General features: G+C 52.9%; 1 protein-coding gene across 1 annotated transcript; it reads right to left on the reverse strand.

Annotated features, from left to right (window-relative positions):
- Window positions 1–14,080: 14,080 nt before the first annotated feature.
- LOC113241128 (calmodulin-like protein 3) lies at window positions 14,081–15,511 on the reverse strand. Its single transcript, XM_026478695.4, has one exon. It carries the CDS (start codon window positions 15,210–15,212, stop codon window positions 14,763–14,765), a length of 450 nt encoding a protein of 149 aa, XP_026334480.1. The 5' UTR covers window positions 15,213–15,511; the 3' UTR covers window positions 14,081–14,762.
- Between the last annotated feature and the right edge of the window lie 3,668 nt (window positions 15,512–19,179).

A 19,179-nucleotide genomic window follows, 5' to 3' on the forward strand; every position in this document is an offset into this window, starting at 1 on the left:
TCTCAAAGTGAAAACAACCCAATGCTCGCCGGTGGTTGAGTGGATAAGTGAAATGTCATCTATCCAGACAACGGAATATTATCCCGCAGAAAAACGAACGACGTTCTAGAAGACACTACAACACGGACGACCCTTGCAAACAGTTTGCTAAGTGAAAGAAGGCGGTCATAAAAGACCACACATTTACGATTCCATTGCTGTGAAATGTCCAGAATTTGTCTCTATAGGCAAATTGGTCGGAAGAGAAAGTAGATTAGTGGTTGCTTAGGGCTGGGGTGGGCAAGTGGGTGGGAAGGTGGGGATGCAGATTGCTAACAGGGGACGAAAACATTCTAAAATCAGATTATGGTGATTGTTGCACCAACAATCATTAAACACCAACAAGCATTAAACCATACACTTTTTTTTTTTTTTTAAACTCGCTACCTTGAGATCAAGACCCGAGCCAAGATTCAAGAGTCAGGAGCTTAACTGACTGAGCCACCCAAGCGCCCCTAAATTGTACACTTTAAATGGGTGCATTATTATTATTATGTTATTTGTATCTCAATAAAGCTGCTTCAAAAAAACAGACACCAGGATGTCATTCTCGGCATTTTTTTTTTTTAAGATTTGTCTATTTATTTGAGAGAGGGAGAGAGCCTAGAGAGAGGGGCAAAGAGACTGGAGCAGACTCCACGCCAAGCACGGAGCTCGACGCAGGGCTCCATCTCACCACCCTGAGATCACGACCTGAGCCAAAACCAAGAGTCAGACGCTCAACCCACTGTGCCACCCAGGAGCCCCTATTCTCAGCATTTTTAAAAATAATAAACAAACTACTTGAAATCATCCAAATCCCTGGGGGAGGGGAGGATAGTTAAATAATATGGCATATCTCTAAGTGAAACATTTATAGTCAATAAATATAATATATAAGCATATTTTAGACAACAAATAATGCTCATGATATATTACTAAAGTGTAAAATATATATACTCATAATTTTATTCTTAATTTAAAAAATCAAATGTTTTATTTGAGGTAATTGCATACACACATGTGATTTGCAAAAAATTTGTACTAAGTACTTTATTAATATCGTTCCCTAGCTAGATTCCAGTAAAGTAAAACAGAAACATTTACAGAGTTCTCCATAAAATTAACATTAAATGCTGACCATCTGTTGAAGCTTAGAAACCCAGTTTCAGGGGCACCTGCCTGGTCCAGTAGAGCACCAGACACATGATCTCAGGGTCGTGAGTTCGAACCCCATGTTAAAGCTTACTTAAAAAAACCCCGATATTAAAAAAAAAAGAAATCCAGTTTCACCCTGAAATACCGTACTGCATTCTGATCTTTGATCTCAAGAAGTGATCCTACTTTATTTCTTAATTCACTATTTTAGTGATGAGCTTAAGAAGTTTTGTTTTTGGGGTGAGGATTTTCGCAGTGCCTTCAGCCCAGGCTTTTCAACGTTTTTCACATTCCGGCACATCTGTAAAAGGATAGACTTTGTGCATTTGTATGTGGCTGCCAGTAACCAGCCCAAGAACGCCTTCCCCTTGGGGAGCAATTTCTCGGCCCCCTGAACGTAAAATTTCCTTATTGACTTCCCAGACCTGCTCTTACTACGGGTTTACAGCAGAGTGTTCACAGGTAGTTTTAAGAAATAACACAGAGAGAGGCAGTGTACCCTTCACCAGTTTTCCCCATAGGAATCTTCTGCAAAACCGCAGTACGGACACGGATACACCCACGGTACAGAATGCTGCCACCGCTGCCCGGATCCCTCCTGATGCCCTATTATAGCCACGCCCACTGCTGCCCCCTTTGCCGCCGGAACTCCCGCTGGCTATGATCTCTTCTCCATCTCTATGGTTTTGTCCTTTCGAGGACATTGTATAAATGGAATCATATCGTACACAACATTTCGGGATTAGATTACTTTCACTCCGCATAATTCTCTGCAGATTCCTCTGGGTTGCTGTGCACATTAGCAGTTCCTTTCTCTTTGGTGCAGAACTGTATTCCATGTGTGGCTGGACCGCTGTTTGTTTAGCCATAGTCACTCTATGAAGGATGTCTGGATTGTTTCCAGTTTGGGAGCGTTACAAATAAAGCAACTAGAGATGCCTGGGTGGCTCAGTCGGTGAAGCGTCTGCCTTCAGCTCAGGTCATGATCTCAGGGTCCTGGGATCCAGTCCCACATGGGGCTCCCTGCTCAGCGGGAAGCCTGCTTCTCCCTCTGCCTGCTGCTCCCCCTGCTTGTGCACGCGCTCTCTCTCACAAATAAATAAAATCTTAAAAAAACACAAACAAATAAAGCAACTATAAAATATTTGTGCACTATTTTTAAAAATGTGACTATACGTTTTTCTTTCTCTGGGATAAATGCCTAAGACTGTCATTACTGGATCATTATGTATTTAGTTGCTGTTTGCTTGTTTTTTTTAAGAAAACGCCGAGCTCTTTTCCAGAGTGGCTGTACCATTTTATATCCCCGTCAGCAATGTATGAGTGATCTAGTTTCCCCGTCCCATCCCGGCATCTGGTTCAGTTGCTATTTTTCATCTCAATCATTCTGGAGATTGTGATCTCTCATTGTGCTTCTCCTCTGCATTTCCTTAATGAATAATGACGTTGAGCATGTTTTCCTGAGTTTATGTGCTGCTTGTAGATCCTCTTCGGGGAAATTTCTTGTGTTTTTTTGCCCGTCATTTTCTCATTGGAATTCTTTCTTTCTTTCTTTCTTTCTTTCTTTCTTTCTTTCTTTCTTTCTTCCTTCCTTCCTTCCTTCCTTCCTTCCTTCCTTCCTTCCTTTCTTCTTTCTTTCTTTCTTTCTTTCTTTCTTTCTTTCTTTCTTTCTTTCTTTCTTTCTTTCTCTGTTGGGTTTTGAAAATTCTTTATATATTCTAGACAGTAAGTATGTGATTGGCAAATGTTTTCTCCCAGTCTGTAGGTTGTATTTTCATTCTCTAAACAGGGTCTTTTGTGGAATATAAGTTTTTACATCTAATAAAGTCTGGTTTATCACTTTTTCCCTTTTTTGATCATGTTTTTGGTGTCAAATCCAGAAACACTTTGCCTAGCTTTAGGTCCCACAGATTTTTTTTCCTATGTTTTTTCCTATGTTTGATAGCTTCACATTTAGGTCTCTGTGATCCACTTTGAATTAATTTTTGTATAAGGTGTGACTTAGGTTAGGTTGAAATAATTTTTTTTCTGACTCAATTACTCCAGCACCATTTATTTTAAAAGGGTAGTTTTCTTCCAACGAATTGTCAAATATCAGTCGGATATATTTACACAGGTTTATTTCTGGATTCTCTATTCAGTTCCGTTGATCTGTGTGTTCATCCCTCAGCCAGTGATGCCTTGCTGTCTTGATTCCTGTAGCTATATAGTAAGTATTGATATTGGGTGCACTGTTGCCTCCCACTTTATGATTCTTATTTTTTGAATTAAAAAAAATTTGAATCCAGTATAGTTAACAAACAGTGTTATATTAGTTTCCAGGTTACAGTATAGTGATTCAACAATTCTATACATTTGTCAGTGCTCATCGCGATAAGTGAACTCCTTAACCCCCTTCACCTATTTCCTCCACCCCCCTACCCCATTCCCCTCCGGTAACCATCAGTTTGCTCTCTATAGTTAAGACTCTGTTTCTTGGTTTGTCTATTTTTTTCTTTGTTCATTTGTTTTCTTTCTCCACTGTATGATTCTTTTTCAAAATTGTTTAGCAATTGTAGTTCCTTTGCCTTTCAATATCAATTTTGGAATAATCTTGTCATATCTATAGAAGTCTTGCTGGGATTTTGATAGGAATTGCTTGAAACCGGTTTGTCAGTCTGGGGAGAACTGACATCTTTAAGATTCTGAGTCTTCCAATCCATGAACATGGTATGTCGTTACATTTGTTCAGATCTTCTCTGATTTTTTTCAGCATTTTGTAGTTTTTAGTGTACAAATCCTACATGTATGTTGTTAATTTTACACCTAGGTATTTTTTGAGCAATTGTAAATGGTATCTTATTTTAAATTTCAGTGTCCAAATGGTCACTGCTAGCATATATAGAAATAAAATTGATTTTTATATGTTGATCTTATGTCCTTCAGCCTTGATATTTTGTTCTAGACACTCAAGCAGACTAAGAGTCCCTAGGGCCTTGTCTCCTCCATGTGGAAGCCCTACACTACCCACACCTGCACCTGCCATCAGTGTTCTGCAAGGCTGCCTCCTGCTCTCCTTGGACCGTTGCTAGTTCCCGAGGTTCTGGTTTTGCTCATGCTGTTGTTCCTCCTATAAGACACCCTCCTTCCCACTCTGCAGACCCCAAGCCCACTCCCCCTGCAGGAGCAACACCAGCCCTAACTCTCCTACCATCTTTTTGGAGTCTTCAGATTTGCACTGGGCTCTCCCTCTCTGACCTTGTGCATTTACGGTCAGCAGCATACATTTCATTACTTACATGTCCTCTGACTGTTTACAGGTGATAATTTTATGTTCAAAGACACTGGAGAATAAGCTTGTTGAGGACAAGGACTTTGTTTTGCTCTTCACGGCTCACAGAAGGAGTTCCAGCAGAACTTAACTGAGTGATACACATACAGATGTAGGTTTCTGTAGAAAGTCAGACAAGAGATAGAGAAAAAAGAAAACACTAAGAGGGATTCTCAAACAACTGCCATGGACTTCTTTTCTTGGCTTCCCCACTGTGTCTGAGATACAGGATGTACCTAGAGACCTTCCCCTCTATGGCATGCCTGCAAAAACAACAGCCAGGGGCCCTGGACCAGCTCCTACTGTTTCTGGCCTTGCTCCCTGTGCCGCAGCCAGAAGGGAAGGGCTGCTCAAAGGCTCTCATGCCTCAGGAAGGAAAAGCAATCTGCAGTAAGGCTCTGTCCTGAGATCAAGTTCTTAAACAACTAGTGAATAAATAGGAAAAAAATATGTTAGGCAGTAGTGGAGGTTGGGTTGTGTTTGGAAAGAAGTGGCAGGCATGAGGGAAGGATGGCAGGAGTGAGCCAAGAGTTAGAGAACTGAAGATGCAGGGAAGGCATAATGGAGAGTAAGGTGAGAGTAAAGCCAGGAGAGAAAATGAGACAGAGAGGCAGAGATCTCAGAACAGAGAGATGACCCTGAAAGAGAGAGAGAGAGGAAGAGAGGAGGAGATAGGAGAAGGGGAGAGGGGAAGGTGTGGGAGAAGAGGGGGAGCCGAAGGGGGTGGAGAGAGGAGAGGATGGGATGGGAGGACAGAAGAAGGGGAGGGGAAGGGGTGGGGAGGGAAGGGGAGGACAGCAGGGGAAGGGAGAGGATGAGGAGTGGGGAAGGGGGTATAGAAGGAAGGGAGAGGTTGGGAGGGGAGGGAATGGGAGGGGAGGGTATGGGGGAGAGGAGAAGAGGGGGAGGGGAGGAAAGGGGGAGGATGGGAGGAGGGGAGAAGGGGGGAAGGAGGTTGGGAGGAAGGGGCAGGACAGAGGTGGAAGGAGACAGAACAAAAGAGGTCTATAAGAGTGGACAATGGAAGAAAGTCTTGAGTGGATTTACTAAGAGAACTGAAGACAGCAAGCCTTGGAAAGTGGTCTGGCAGACAGCAGTCACACGTCGGGAAAATCGAGGAGGACCATGGAGAGGCAGAGCGATGTCAGATCTAAAAGCAGAGGCAAGGGTTTAGGGTCACACCATCTTTTACTGGCATTCATGGAGGGCCTGATGGAAATGTGTGTGTGCCTCTCGAATGTGGACCTGAGGAAACTTCCAGGGCTGAGGGTGCAGGCCCTCCCCATGACTCGCCTTCACACTGGGCAGGAGGAGGCAAGAAGAATGGAGAACACTCAAGGCTCAGCACAGATAGTTGCGTCCAGTGTTCAATCCCTCACCTGGGAATGTGTTTACCTGGATGAAAACAAGCTCGAGCTTCTGCTTGGGGGGCCCTCTCTCCTGGCACCCCTTCCACAGCTCTGGGAGGGCCCTACGATGGCTCGCATGGTCATCTGTTTTTGTACGATCTGCAAATGTCTGCTGTCTAAGTGCAGTGGAGACAGTGGTCCCCTCTCTCTCTAACCCAGGGTGGTTCCAGCCCCTGTGAACAGATATGTCCTGGTCGGGGCACGTTTCCAGGAGTACTTACCGCCCCTGGCACGCTGACTTGGAAGGACAGAGCCTGTGGCCCTCCGGTCACGTGAAGGGCCCCAGCGGGAAGGGGCAGCAGATGAGAAATGAGGTTTGAGATTTCTAGAGCCAGAAGTCAGGCCGGGGAAAACTCTTGCAATCATCAGATGTAAACTAGAAAGCCCAGGATTTCCTTCCGGCGAAGGCCTCCTCAAACCTGAGGCTCTCATCTACCGGGAATGTACCCTCGGGCATCTTGGGGCATCGGGAGGCCACCACATGTCTCTCGCCCTCCCCATGGTGGCACTCCAGCCCTGCAGTCACGGAGTTCCCAGATGTCTGTGTGCGTGGCTCGGGCCACTGCAGCCAGCTGAGGACGGAGTGTCTCCAGCATGGTGCTGGGCCCCTGGCCGTCAGTCCACGCATAACCCTAAGACTCACGAATTTGAAGGAGTGAAATATGCATTGAAACTGATATCTGCTTGTTCGTTCCCCAGATGCCATCAGTGTAACTTTGTCTTCCCCACAGCCAGAGAAACCATCACTGTGAGGACATAATCCCATGCAAGGGACCCGTCCTTTTGTCCTCCCGCCCTCCCCTCCTGCGCGGTGAGGGAGGCTGGACATGAGGAGGTGGACGGGTGCTGATTGCCACATCCGGTCTCTCTCCCCGGGGGGAGGTCCCTGGGTTCTAGGTGGAACAACTCTCTCTCAGCTGTTCTTTGGAGTTTCCCAGCATCCCTGCAGTTTTTTAAACAGAGGGCTTGCTGGTTGCAAAACTTCTTTGGCTGTTTTCGTCCCCTTTCGGTGGAAACCTCTATTTGGTAACAGGACTGGTTTCCCCACAGGTTTTGTGGTACGGATGGAGTCTTGCTCCAGCCCCGGAGCCTCTCCTTCGGGAACGCTGTTGTGCTTCTTGGGCTGTGGCCGTGCAGAAGCTGGGACTTACGTAAGGGCCGCAAAGACTGGGTGCAAGAACTGAAAACTGGCTTTTGAAATGAGGTGGAGGACTTTGGACGGGAGTTCTGTTTGGGTAGCCTGCTTCTTGGAAGTGCTGTGCGTATCTCTTGGGATAGGCCAAAACCGCTTTGATGCCCAACTTCAGGCACTGACTTGCAAGCAGCCCTGGCCAAGCTCCAGACAGGGCTTCACGGGGTACGAACCCCCCTCCCCCGTCCCCCCACAGACCATGAGCAGCGCTCTCCTGCAGGTCAAATTGTCTCCCGTGTGGTCTCCCCACAGACTCTCAAAATCCCTGCTTCTGTGGCATTGTCCTTCACACTCACCAGAACCGTCCATGTGGGTGTTCCAGACCATTTCTTGGGGTTCATTTCTTACAAGGCAAGAAGAACAACGCTTTCCTGGCTGCTGCCTGATCTCCCTGGGGAGGATTTTCTTTCCCTCCTCGGGTGGTGGAGACGGCAACGGGAGGTGGGGTCTATCGGGGAGAATTTACTGTCTCGGGCCGGGCTGATCACACCTTCGGGCTTACAAGGGGCTCTTTCCGCCTACATCTGCTGTCCTGGCTGAGAAGGCTCCAGGGCTGCTGTGGAAGGGCCTGAGCGGCCTGGCCTGGCCGAGGGCGCCACAGGGCCTGGAGGGAAGGCGGCATCCTTTGATGGGTCGGCTCTGTGCGGTGCACGGGGTTTGCTGTTGCCGGAGTAGTCAAGTCATCTCCCCTTTCGGGGGGTAATCTGGCATCCCAGCAGTGTTTTCTGGAGAAAGAAGCCGCCAGGAGAACCAGCCAGACGTGCCAGGCGGCGAGGAGGACACGACACCAGTCCCCGTGCAGACATCCAGCTTTGCTCTTCCGTGTCGGCGGACGGAAGGGGCTGGTTGGAACAGAGACGGTGTGGGAACAGCAGGCACTCAGCAGCCTGAGGCCTCAGCCAGCAGGACCTCCCTGTGCCTCTGAGGCCAACGCTCAGGCGCCCTCCCCACGGCCGAGGCCTCCGAGTGCGTGGAGTGCAGGCTTCTCTCGGATCCTCCCCTCCTGAGTCCTCCCTAGGGATTCTTCCCTCTGACGATCTTCCGTCTCCTCTCTGGGCACCCGACACTCCACCCACCTGCTGAACTCCCCCCCACATGGCTGGCCCCCGTAGCCATGGACATCACAGCGCGCAGAACCAGCTACATGATTTAGGGGGCCCGTCCTTCATAATTCAGAAACCATTCAGAATTTCGGGGTAGTGACGGCAGAGGACTGCACCAAGCAGCATCAAGCCCAGAGCCCCCCGGGATGACAGAGGGGACTTTTCATCACCTCACTTGGCCGCCGGCCGTCCTCCAACGGCGAGGACGTCTGTAGCTGGGATGTACTCGGTGGCTCACGGCCCCATGCAGCACCCTTGCCGTGAACACCGACTCTGGCGGGGCTCTGCTCGGCCTTCAGCGGTCAGGTGGCTGTGCTTGAGGGGCGGGCCCTCGGTGGGGAGACAGGGCAGTGTCGGGGGGGGGACAAAGGGGCCATGCTGATATCATCAGGTGCGTGCAGAGGCCACGGCTATGCTGTGAGGGTTCTGGAGGCTGGAGAGAAGTTAGCCGATCCGATCGGGAGAGTAGGGAACGGGAGTCAGCCTTTCTCGAGGATTAGACGACAGAACTGAGTTTATAGGGTTGGGCGGGAAGTGGTCTCACAAAGACGAGGCAGAAGGACACTGTGCCCCTCTGCGCCCCTGCGCCTTCTCCCACGCTGTCCCTTCAGCCTGGGAACAGCAAACCCAGGCCCGCCCGCCTCCTCCCCACCCGTCGTATCCACCTGGCTGCCGCTCCGTGTGCGGGGCTCCTCCACGTTTCCAGAGCACGTCTCCGTCCATCCCTCACGCCACCATTTGTGCTCTGATCTTCACCTTTGTGTCCCCTAAAGTCCGGTACGCATGCACGCACGTTCGACAGTATAGGCCGAAGGAGTGGCACATCGCCTGAGCACGAGTCTGGTTTGACCCTGAACTTCATTCTTGGAAGTGCGGTGTCTGGAACAGGGAGACGTGGCCCCCTCACCACCGGCATCGGCCAAACTTGGCTGGGGTCCAGGAACGCGTCACCGCAAGGGACTGACACAAGCTGAAATATGTCAAGAGACAAGGGGGCCTGATGTGCGCCATCTAAACTCACTCTTGAAAGGGTCAGTGCTGCTAAAAAGTAATGAGTAAATAAATAATAAATAAAAATTACCCAACCATTGGACAATTGGCCTTGAACTCCCCACAATGGGCACATATCCAGGAGAGGCAAAGCAGCCACCCCCCCGGGATGTCGTCACTTTTAGGCCTTGGGTCCTGGATGGGAGGTTAGGCCAGACAGCCTCTAAGATGGTGTGCGGATCTAAGAGCCTGCACGCGTAGGAGTTCGTCTCCACCTCAGGCCCTGCGGTGAGGCCACATTGCGTCCATGCCCGGAGACGGAGAGGGCGCACCCCAGACTTCACAGGCCCTCGTCATGCCAGCTCTGGTCCTCGGGAGTGTTGAGGTTGGGAGTGACGAGCCGGGCGAGTCCCAAGTCTGTGGACAGCCTTTCCCTACGCTGTGGGATTGCTTCTCTCCCTCACCTTCCTCATTTGGGTCTTCTCCAGAACCCGGGGTGTAGGACTCACCCCACAACTCCTAGAGCCCAGGAGAGAGCCAGCTCTGGCCGGGTCCGCAGCAGCCCAGTCTGTGGGTCCCTCTGACCTCCCTTCGGCGGTATCCTTCCCAGGACCGCTGTCACAGACTACCATGGGCGGGGTGCTTTAAGCAGTAGGCATTTATGTCTCTCATCTGGAGGCCAGAAGTCTGAGGTCCAGCTGTGGGCAGCCCTGGTTTCTCCTGAGGCCATGCTCCTTGGTGAGCAGACCCCGTCTTCTCCCTCTGTCTGCAAATGTCCCTTTCTTATAAGGACATCAATAATGCTGGATTGGGGCCCACCCCAATGGCCTCGTTTTAACTTGATTGCCTCGATAGAGACATTATCTCCAAATAGGGGTTATATGCTGAGGTTCTAGGGGGTCAAGACTCCAACATATGAATTGGGGGGGGGCACAATTCAACCTCTAATGGAGGACATGTGTCTTTTCTGATTGCCCATCACCTGCACTCCGCGATGTGACTTTGGGTGGGAGGCAGAGCTCTCCTTCCACAAAGAGGCTGAGAGGCCCAGACACGGCCCCGCTGCTCTGTACCCATGACAAGGCTTGGGCCCAGCTTTGGCAGCAGAGAGGCCTGCATGGGACGGTCTACTGTCCCAAAGATGTGGCCAGGGCAGAGTTCTCTCCTGCTGGTGGTGGCCGCCTCCACTTCCTAGGGACCACAGCGCCCCTGCGCCCGCACTCACCGTTGGCACTGGGCAAGAGGGGCCCTGGCTTGTGGGGTGTTTTGACAGCACCCCCTCTGCAGCCCCCTGACCTCTGACCCCGGGGCTCTCACCGACGCTCAGTTTCCCCAGCCCTGCGGGACAGCACCAGGTGCGGAGCCCAGACAGCCTGGGCTGCACATTTAGCCTTCCACCTCCCCCGCCTTCTGAACCACGTGCCTGGCTCCTTTCCCCTCTCTGTTAATCCTGATGCATGCTAGACCGCCACAGAAGCCCGAGAAAAGATGTTTGGAGGCCTATGCGGAACCCCGTCATTGACCGTCCCCATGGGGTGTGGAAACCCTGCTGTCCTTTATTCAAGCCCATGGCCGATTCCTGACTTTCCCTCCCCTGCCCCCCAGCACCCAGCCCCTGGCAGGAGGCCCCGGAAGGGCTCTACCTGCTTCCGGCCCAGCTCCGTTGCCCCCTCTGGGTGGGGCCAGGCTCCTGTCTGACACCTACCAGAACAGCAGGATGGTAGGAGGTCTGGGGTTTGCTTCCACTCACCCTGGGGCAGTGTCTACCTCACATGAGTTTTAATTTTACATTTCTCCAAAGAGAACAACAGAGTCATTTTTAGCTGGCTCGTTCGGGAGCTTTTGAACAGGCCCTTGGAATCTGTGAGGATCAACAGAAGCCGGCAGGGCTGGGCTGTGTTTGACTTAAAATTGGAAACACACGGGGCGGGGGGAGGGGCTTTATGTAGTCTGGGAGGTCCCCGAGCCCCGAGCCCTGATTTACGAGCGGCTCGGTGAAAGCCTGTGGTAATATTTATAAATTCCTTCCCTGGGGCTGGATGGAATGTTCTTCTGAGCTGCAGTCAGATAGCACCTTTTTGGGGGATGAAGGGAGGGTAAGTCCAATTATTCAATGACCGGGAATGTGGGTGAGGAGTCACTGTGAGAGGTCTGCTCCCAGAGACTCGGGGAAGGAAGCTGGTCTGCGGACCTCCTTACACCCTCAGGGACCCACTCCAGGGACTTTCGGGGGCTCCTCCCTGGTGCTCCAGCCCCCAGGCTTCCCCCTGCCCTACTCCCCCTGCCCTACACCTGCTCATTGTGGTGAACACATTTCACAAACAAACATCCACCTCGGTCGGTGTCAGGGAACAAGACAGGTCCTGGACGCGTGGAGGAAGAATGGGAAAGAAGACGGAGGGGGCGTGTGGAGGGGGCTGAAGGCAGACGCAGGTGACCTGAGCAGCCCGAGTCCCCAGGCTGACGTGTGACAGGACACACACAGTCAGACCCATGCCTGGCACGGAGGTCGCGTGCATGCCAGGCCCGGCGAGAGGCTCACACACCCACTGTGAGTTTTGGACCCACCAGCCAAGCCAGGGGACGCCACTGAATCGGAGAGCGCCTGCCCAGCAGCGTCCCCCTCAGGCCTGGCGTCCCTGACCCGAACCCAGCAGGTGGGCAGAGGGCTGAACCACGTGGCCAAGCTGGCCGATGACCTTGCTTGGATGAGAAGGAACAACAGCAAACATTTTTAAAAATTGTGTTCAGGAAAGTAAAACCAAGGTGGGGGGAGAGGGAGCATATTCAACTCTGTGGGCCCACCTTGCCCTTGGAGCCTCAGGTTCCCCCCGTGAGCAGAAGAGAACCCCGTTTCTTAGTGATCTGCTCCGAGGCTCCCAGAGGTGCGTTTCCTACCTGCTGCTCAGCTCCCTACAGAAGCGGTGACCACGGCGGGCGGTGGTCTGAGGAGCCGTGCTGTCGCTGGGGCGGTGCGCAGCTTGTCACCTTCTTTCCAGGCTGTCTGGCCCCCTCATCCGCAGCCCGGCTGCGGGAACACCGAAAGGAGGGGCTTGTCAGGAGGCCTTTCAGCAGCAGCCTAGCTCCTGCCCGGCCCAAGGACTCTCCAGAAGACTCTACAGCCTATTCAACTGCAGGCAGAGTGGGTCCGGCAGGATGCCTGCGGTAATTATGAGACCTGCATCGGCGACATCACCGGGAGGCCGGGCGGAAGGCACAAGAAGACACCTCATCCCTTCTAGCTCAGTGTCAGCAGGCCAATAGGTCCCCATACTTGCAAGGGCTTAGTCAGGCCGACGCCGGGAAAGCAGGGGTTAAACGCCCAACTCTCCAGCCTGGTCCAGGTGCCCTGCACCTCCTTACCTGGTTCTTTGCTTCCTGAAGCCTGGGTCCCACGAAAAACACTGAGAAGGAATCCTTTTGTCCCTGGGGGTGACGTCAGTGTTTCCGTTGGCTGGTGGGACCGTCATGCATGTCTGAACCTCAGAGGTGACGACTCGCTTGGCTCTTCTGTGCAAGGCACCCCGAAGGAGCTGTGTCCACGGTATCTGGACGCTCAGTCCGGCGCGCAGAGGCGCTGGCTGCCAGCTCTCCACCTGTGGGTGTTCAGCCAATCCCGACCCTTGAGGGCTGCGGGAGGCTTAGCTCAAGCAGGCTCAGCCTGCAAGGGCCTGTGGTCAGAGCATGGCCGTCCGAGTCCGTGCCCGGGAGGGGCTCTGCAGCCGCAGGACATCGGGGCCCTCCTGTCCGAGACCCCGCCCCGCATCCCCCCAGCCCCTGCCTCTTGGACAGAAGGGTGGAAGTATGTTGCCAGGCCTCACAGAGTGTTAGAGCTGAAGGGGGATCCTAAAGGCAAGAGAACTTGTCACTTATTAAGCACCTACTGCATGCCAGGCAAGAGAACTTGTCACTTATTAAGCACCTACTGCATGCATGTCACTTATTAAGCACCTAAGATGATTTCTAATCCTCTCGCACATGCTCGAGAGAGGCACTGTTATGGTCGTCGGCCTCCATGGGGGCCAAGGGGCTGCGGAGAGGCCGCACAGTGTGGTCAGGGGCACAATCCCAGCCCCATCACTTTCCAGCTGGGGCATCGCGCTGATTTCTTAAGCTCTGCGTGTCTCAGCGTCCTCGTTTGCCCGACGGGGAAGCTACTCGCAGCGGCCAGTGCATAGGGTGCTAGTGGGCTACCGTGCACGCAGAGTGCTCCCCACAGTGCCTCGCACCCAGGGGATCCTGTGCGAGGGGCTGCTCTCCTCGTGAAGAAGTGCTCCCAGCCGGCAACAGTCCCAAGGCCGGAAATCCAGGCTCTGCAGCCCCAGTGCCATGTTCCTCGTTGTACATGTCAGGATGCGCGTGCTGGGGAGGGGGTGTGGGGGAAAGCACTTTTCCAAGATCAGCCAGCTGCTGTGTGACTGTCCCAGAGCTGGCAGCTGTTTGTCACCAGCCCCAGCGTGGCGTCCACTGCCCAAAACACTGCCTCCCTTTGGCACTGAAGTAACCGCTGCAGGGTCCCTTTGACCTCTGGGAGACGCCGGCAAATGCAGGAGTAACCGTGTCGGTGGCTGTGGGGCCCCACGTGCTGGACGGGCAGTTCACACCCTCCGCCGCCCGCGTTCCTGTCACCTCCCAGCGGCCCCAAGCCCACCAGTGATGGAAACGCGCGACCAGGTGCCTTCTCACCTGTAATCTGCTCGGGGCTCCGGGAGTTCTACTGACTTACCCATTTTATCTGAAATACACATCGAAGACTGACCTTCTGTCTTTTCACTCTGCTCTCCAACACAAGGTTTCATGGCCTTTTCAAAAAGCACGGAAACGGAGATCCTGCGTCATGTAAACCCCAGACGCACCGAGGATCATCTCGGCAGGAAGCAGAGCCAAAGGAGACGTGATGGGGATGCAAGCACTTTATTACTCCCTGTGCTTCCCTCTCCCTCCCGCTCCCGTCTCCCTCCGTGAAGCTGCACACAGACGTGTTACAACGGACCCAGCTTTCCGCCCAGCTGCAAAGGGTGAATCACAGACAAGCGAGCGCCCCGTGGAAAGGGGGTGATGTTGCTCAGGGAAGCCTGGTCTCAAGCGTCATCATCTCCGGCAGCCCCTGCAGCCCCCTCACTCAGGTCAGGTCCGGTCCCTCCTGCCCGCCCCAGTCCAGCGGCTGATGGAGCCATCGGGCCGCGGGGGCTCCCGTGGCCCCGGGCCCAGTGCCGAGTGCCTTTCAGGGGTCCAGCCAAGGGCTCTATGATGTCACCCTGCGCCTCCGCAGGTGTCCAGTCACTGGGACTTGTGCTGGTCCTCTGCTCACTGTCTGTGCAGAGTGACGTCGCCGCTGGTCCAGAGTGGCAGACGTACCTGGGCTTGGGGGCGGCCTGTGTCAGTCCAGCTGGGAGGAGAGGGGAGGAGGGCTGGCAGGAAAAATGGGACAAAGGGAGCTGCACAAAGGTGGGCGGAATCACCTGGAACGGGGAAGTGGCAGAGCACAGAGGGGCCGGAGGGACGCAGGGAGCAAGGCCGGTCCCAGGTCCCCACAGCACAGCCAGTGGCCTGGTGTGGGGCCCAGCGCCAGGCCCGGCCCCTCACTTGGACACCAGCATGTGGACGAACTCCTCGTAGTTCACCTGCCCGTCCCCGTCCACGTCGGCGGCCCGGATCATCTCGTCCACCTCCTCGTCACTCAGCTTCTCCCCCAGCCGGGTCATCACGTGCCGCAGCTCGGCCGCACTCACCAGGCCATTGCCGTCCTTGTCGAAGACACGGAAGGCTTCGCGGATCTGCTCCTCGCTGTCCCTGCCCTTCAGCTGCCTGGCCATCATGCCCAGGAACTCGGGGAAGTCCACGGAGCCGTTGCCGTCCCGGTCGATCTCGCCCACCATGTCACGCAGCTCGGCCTCCGTGGGGTTCTGGCCCAGGGAGCGCATGACGGTGCCCAGCTCCTGGGTGGTGATGACGCCATCCCCGTCCTTGTCAAACAGGCAGAAGGCCTCCTTGAACTCGGCCACCTGTTCCTCGCTCAGCTGGTCGGCCATGGAAGGTGGGCGCCGTGGGCTCCGGTGGTGGTGGTGGCGGCCGGCGGAGGAGCAGGACAGGTGGTGGTGAGCGGGCGCCGGCTGGCTGGCCGTGTGGCCCGGGCTTGACTGGCGGGCGCTTAAGAAGGAGCCGGGCTCTCGCTCACATGCAGGCTCCCCGCCCTGTGGTTGCCCCAGGCCGGGTGCTGTTGGAACAGGAGTCCGGCACCCAGAACGAGGCTGGCCTGGGGTTGAGCTGACGCCAGTGCCGGGGTGTGTGCGTGTGTGCGTGCGTGTGTGTGTGTGCGCGTGTGTGTGTGCGCGCGTGTGTGTGCGTGTGTGCGTGCGTGCGTCTGTGTGTGTGAACGGCTCCCCGCCCACCGCACTGGGAGCCGGCAGGAACCCCCCAGAGGACACCCACAGGGAGGGCGGCCTGCCCAGCCCGCCGGAGACTGGTTCGGGCTGTTCCTCCTGGAACCGCCCGGTCCTGTCTTCAGACCCCACGCTCCACAGAGCAGCCAGCTTCCCTTCGGCGGAGGCTCGGGCCAGGATGAAAGGCAGAAGTGGCCTTTGCCTGAAGGGAACTTCCTCCCGTGTCTTTGCTTTCCAAAGCCTGAAAGCCTCCGGGTTCCCAAGAGGGTTTTCCGAGAAGGAGCAAGGTTCTCTTCTCCAGGGCGAAGCAGATTGTCTTCTTATCTTCAGAAGAAACATGAATGGAGATGTATTTCATTCCAACTCATTCATTCCTATGTATATACTGAGGGCCTACTCTGTTCAGGGACTGTTCTAGAAGCTAGGATTAGAGCCACAAATGAGACAGGCAACTCCCAGTCCTCTAGAAGCTTCTCTCCCCTCCAAGAGACGGCTAGCTAGTGAGTAAACTAACAGGTGAGATACTTGGATATTGGACGAATGCCATGAAGGAAATTGAAGGGTGCTGGTGGGGAGAACACAAGCGGGTGGCTTCCACGGTCATGGTCAGGGAAGCCTTCCTCGAGGTGGCACGTGAAGGTGACCTGAGGGGAGAAGGTGCTGTCCAGGCAGGGAGGCTAAGCAGGCTCAAAGCCCACAGGTGGAGAGGGCTTGGCATGGCCAAGGGACAGAGAGGTGGCCTGCGAGGCTGCAGCCTGACGGGGGCGGGGAGACAAGGACATGAGGAAGGGCACACAAACAGGAGGAGGTGGGGGGGGATTTACGGTTTACTCTGTGATTGACGAGAAGATTCGCAAAGGCAGGTCTGAAAGTCTGGTCCCCTTGTTTTGGGGTAGCAAAGCAGAAGAAAGTGGTGTTTTTAAGAGGAGATATTCTCAAGAAGGCTATTCCCGGGAGCCTGGGAAAACGACCACCCAAATGAGTGAGAAGAGGTGGCTTTGCCTGCAGGAATCCATGAAAATCCCAACTGGGAGAGACCCCGGAGAACCACCAGGATACTGCAGGACAAAGCTGGAAGACGGCCACGACCTGACTTCCAGACTCACTGTAAGCCCACAGGAATCAAGATGGCATGGTTGCCCAAGAATGGTTCGAAGGAACAGAAGCGTAGAGGGCCCAGAGATAGACCCACACGACACAGTCGACTGATCTTTGACAAAGGAACAATAAGAGGGAGAAAAGATAGTCTTTTCAACAAATTATGCTGGAACAACGGGACATCCCTGTGCGGTGAATCTAGACACAGAGCTTATACCCGTCCCAAAAAGTAACTCAAAATGGATCACAGACAAAACATAAAATGCAAAACTATAAAACCCGCAGATGATGACAGAGAGAGTCTGAACGACCTTGGGCTTGGCAATGAGACCAGAGCATCCAGTTTGGGTCTGGGTTGGGTTTAGATAGGATATCCAAGGCCTGACCCATGAAAGAAAGAATTGATAAATTGGATGCTATGGTCTGAATGTGCCCCCCCCCCGCAAATTCATAAGCCAAAATCTCACCCCCAGAGGGATGTACATATGAGATCATACAAGGGCAGCCGCAGGAGACAGGCGACACCACCAGACGCAGGGGAGGAAGTGGCACGCTGTCCTGGAGAACCAGGGGCTAGCATCACGGGAGAGCGCGTGCCTGGGACGGTTCCCCGATGGACGCGTACAGTCTGGTCTTGCTTCCTGCCTACTTCCCCCGCAAGGGGTACGTGGCCGATGGGTGTCTGCAGGTTTCTGGATTATGGCATCGTGGTCCAACATTCAGCCCTCGCCCTAAGCGTGTTCTTCAAAAAGGCGCATTGAAAGAGAGCTCAGTAAGGATTTTAAACAGAGTTACTCATGACTCACAAAGGAGAGAGCTGGGATGGGCTACACTGTGGCGTCTCGCTAGCTAGGAACCTGGCGCTTTGTTCACGGGCCTCTGCAACTCTCTCCCCGCAGCCTTCCCCAAGAACAGAGTTTGGATCTTCAGACCCACCTAAACATTTAAAGGGATTGAGGACCCCAAAGAGCTCTCATTTATGTGGGCTGCACCTATCCGTACTTACTGGATTTGCAATCACCACTGGAAAAACATTAAATGTTGAAATATATTTTCTCTATTTATCGGCAACTTAAAGAAAACAGACGTAAAAAACTCACGTTAACATAAATAATATCGTTTTCTGAAAAATAACTACGTTTCCAAAACAAACAAAAAAAGGAGATGAGTGGCACCTAATAAAAATAGTTTTGCACGTATCTTCCTATGCCCGGTTTTGTAGAAGCATGTTTGCTTCTGCTGCCCTGGATTTGTGGGGTAACCCGGCTTCACACAGATACGCAGGTGGAAAAGGAGAGAACGTGTAAAATGACTCTCTCAGGTATTGGTGGGTGTTCTTTGATACTGTATCAAAATTTGGCAAGTGGGGGTTTCTCAAAGGTTAGCTGTGGTGTGGAATCTGAAACCATGTCTGTCTGTCCGTCTACTGTCACATTAAAATCCATTGGTCACTCGCGTGCTTCGTGATTTTGTCACATGATGCATGGGTCATTTGGACGATGTTGGTTCACCGAGTTCTACAAATCTTCTGCATGTTGAGCCATTGCAAATGTAATTTAATTTTTTAAAAGATTTTATTTATTTATTTATTATTATTATTTTTAAAGATTTTATTTATTTATTTGACAGAGACAGAGACAGCCAGCGAGAGAGGGAACACAAGCAGGGGGAGTGGGAGAGGAAGAAGCAGGCTCCCAGCGGAGAAGCCTCATGTGGGACTTGATCCCAGGACTCCAGGATCACGCCCTGAGCCAAAGGCAGACCCTTAACCGCTGTGCCACCCAGGCGCCCCAAGATTTTATTTATTTGAGAGAGAGAGAGAGAGAGAGAGCACGAGAGGGGGGAGCAGCCAAGGGAGAAGCAGACTCCCTGCTGAGCAGGGAGCCTGATGTGGGACTTGATCCTGGGACTCCAGGATCATGACCTGAGCCGAGGGCAGTTGCTTCACCAACTAAGCCCCCCAGGCGCCCCTGCAAATATAATTTAAAAAGTCACTTTCATTCATTATCGCCACCAATCCTATTAGAAAAGTATCAGAAAGTCTCAAGCTCTCAGTGGCACATACGGAATTTCCAAAATTCTAGTTTTCATTTGAAAGCTCAGCTATTAGCAGTGACAGCAGATGTTGTCGGTTGTTTTTCCTGAAGCGACAGGCTCGCTTCATCCATTTTTGAAAACGTGTCTGCCAGATACCCAGTCTGAGTGACCACACTTGTCCTATCAGCCGTTCTTTCCGGTAAAAACAGCAGTCCACAGACAAGGCGCACCCCGTTACTCGTGGGCTCACATGGTGCTTCTCCTACGGCAACCGCTGTTTCTCCGCGTCCAGCAGCATATTAGACACGCGCATGCAAGGGTGGAAATTTAAAAAAATTATGTCACTACTCCAAGAACATTCTTACATGAAATGGCTTTTTGGTTTTTTTTCAGTTGAGACTCTGTGGCAGCAAAGAGTATAACGACTGTTAGTACCCATGCTAAGGGGCTGCTGATTTCACGCACCATTGCTTTGGCCTCA

The sequence above is a fragment of the Ursus arctos genome, unplaced genomic scaffold (assembly GCF_023065955.2).
Source record: "Ursus arctos isolate Adak ecotype North America unplaced genomic scaffold, UrsArc2.0 scaffold_30, whole genome shotgun sequence".
Classification (NCBI taxonomy): Eukaryota; Metazoa; Chordata; class Mammalia; order Carnivora; family Ursidae; genus Ursus; species Ursus arctos.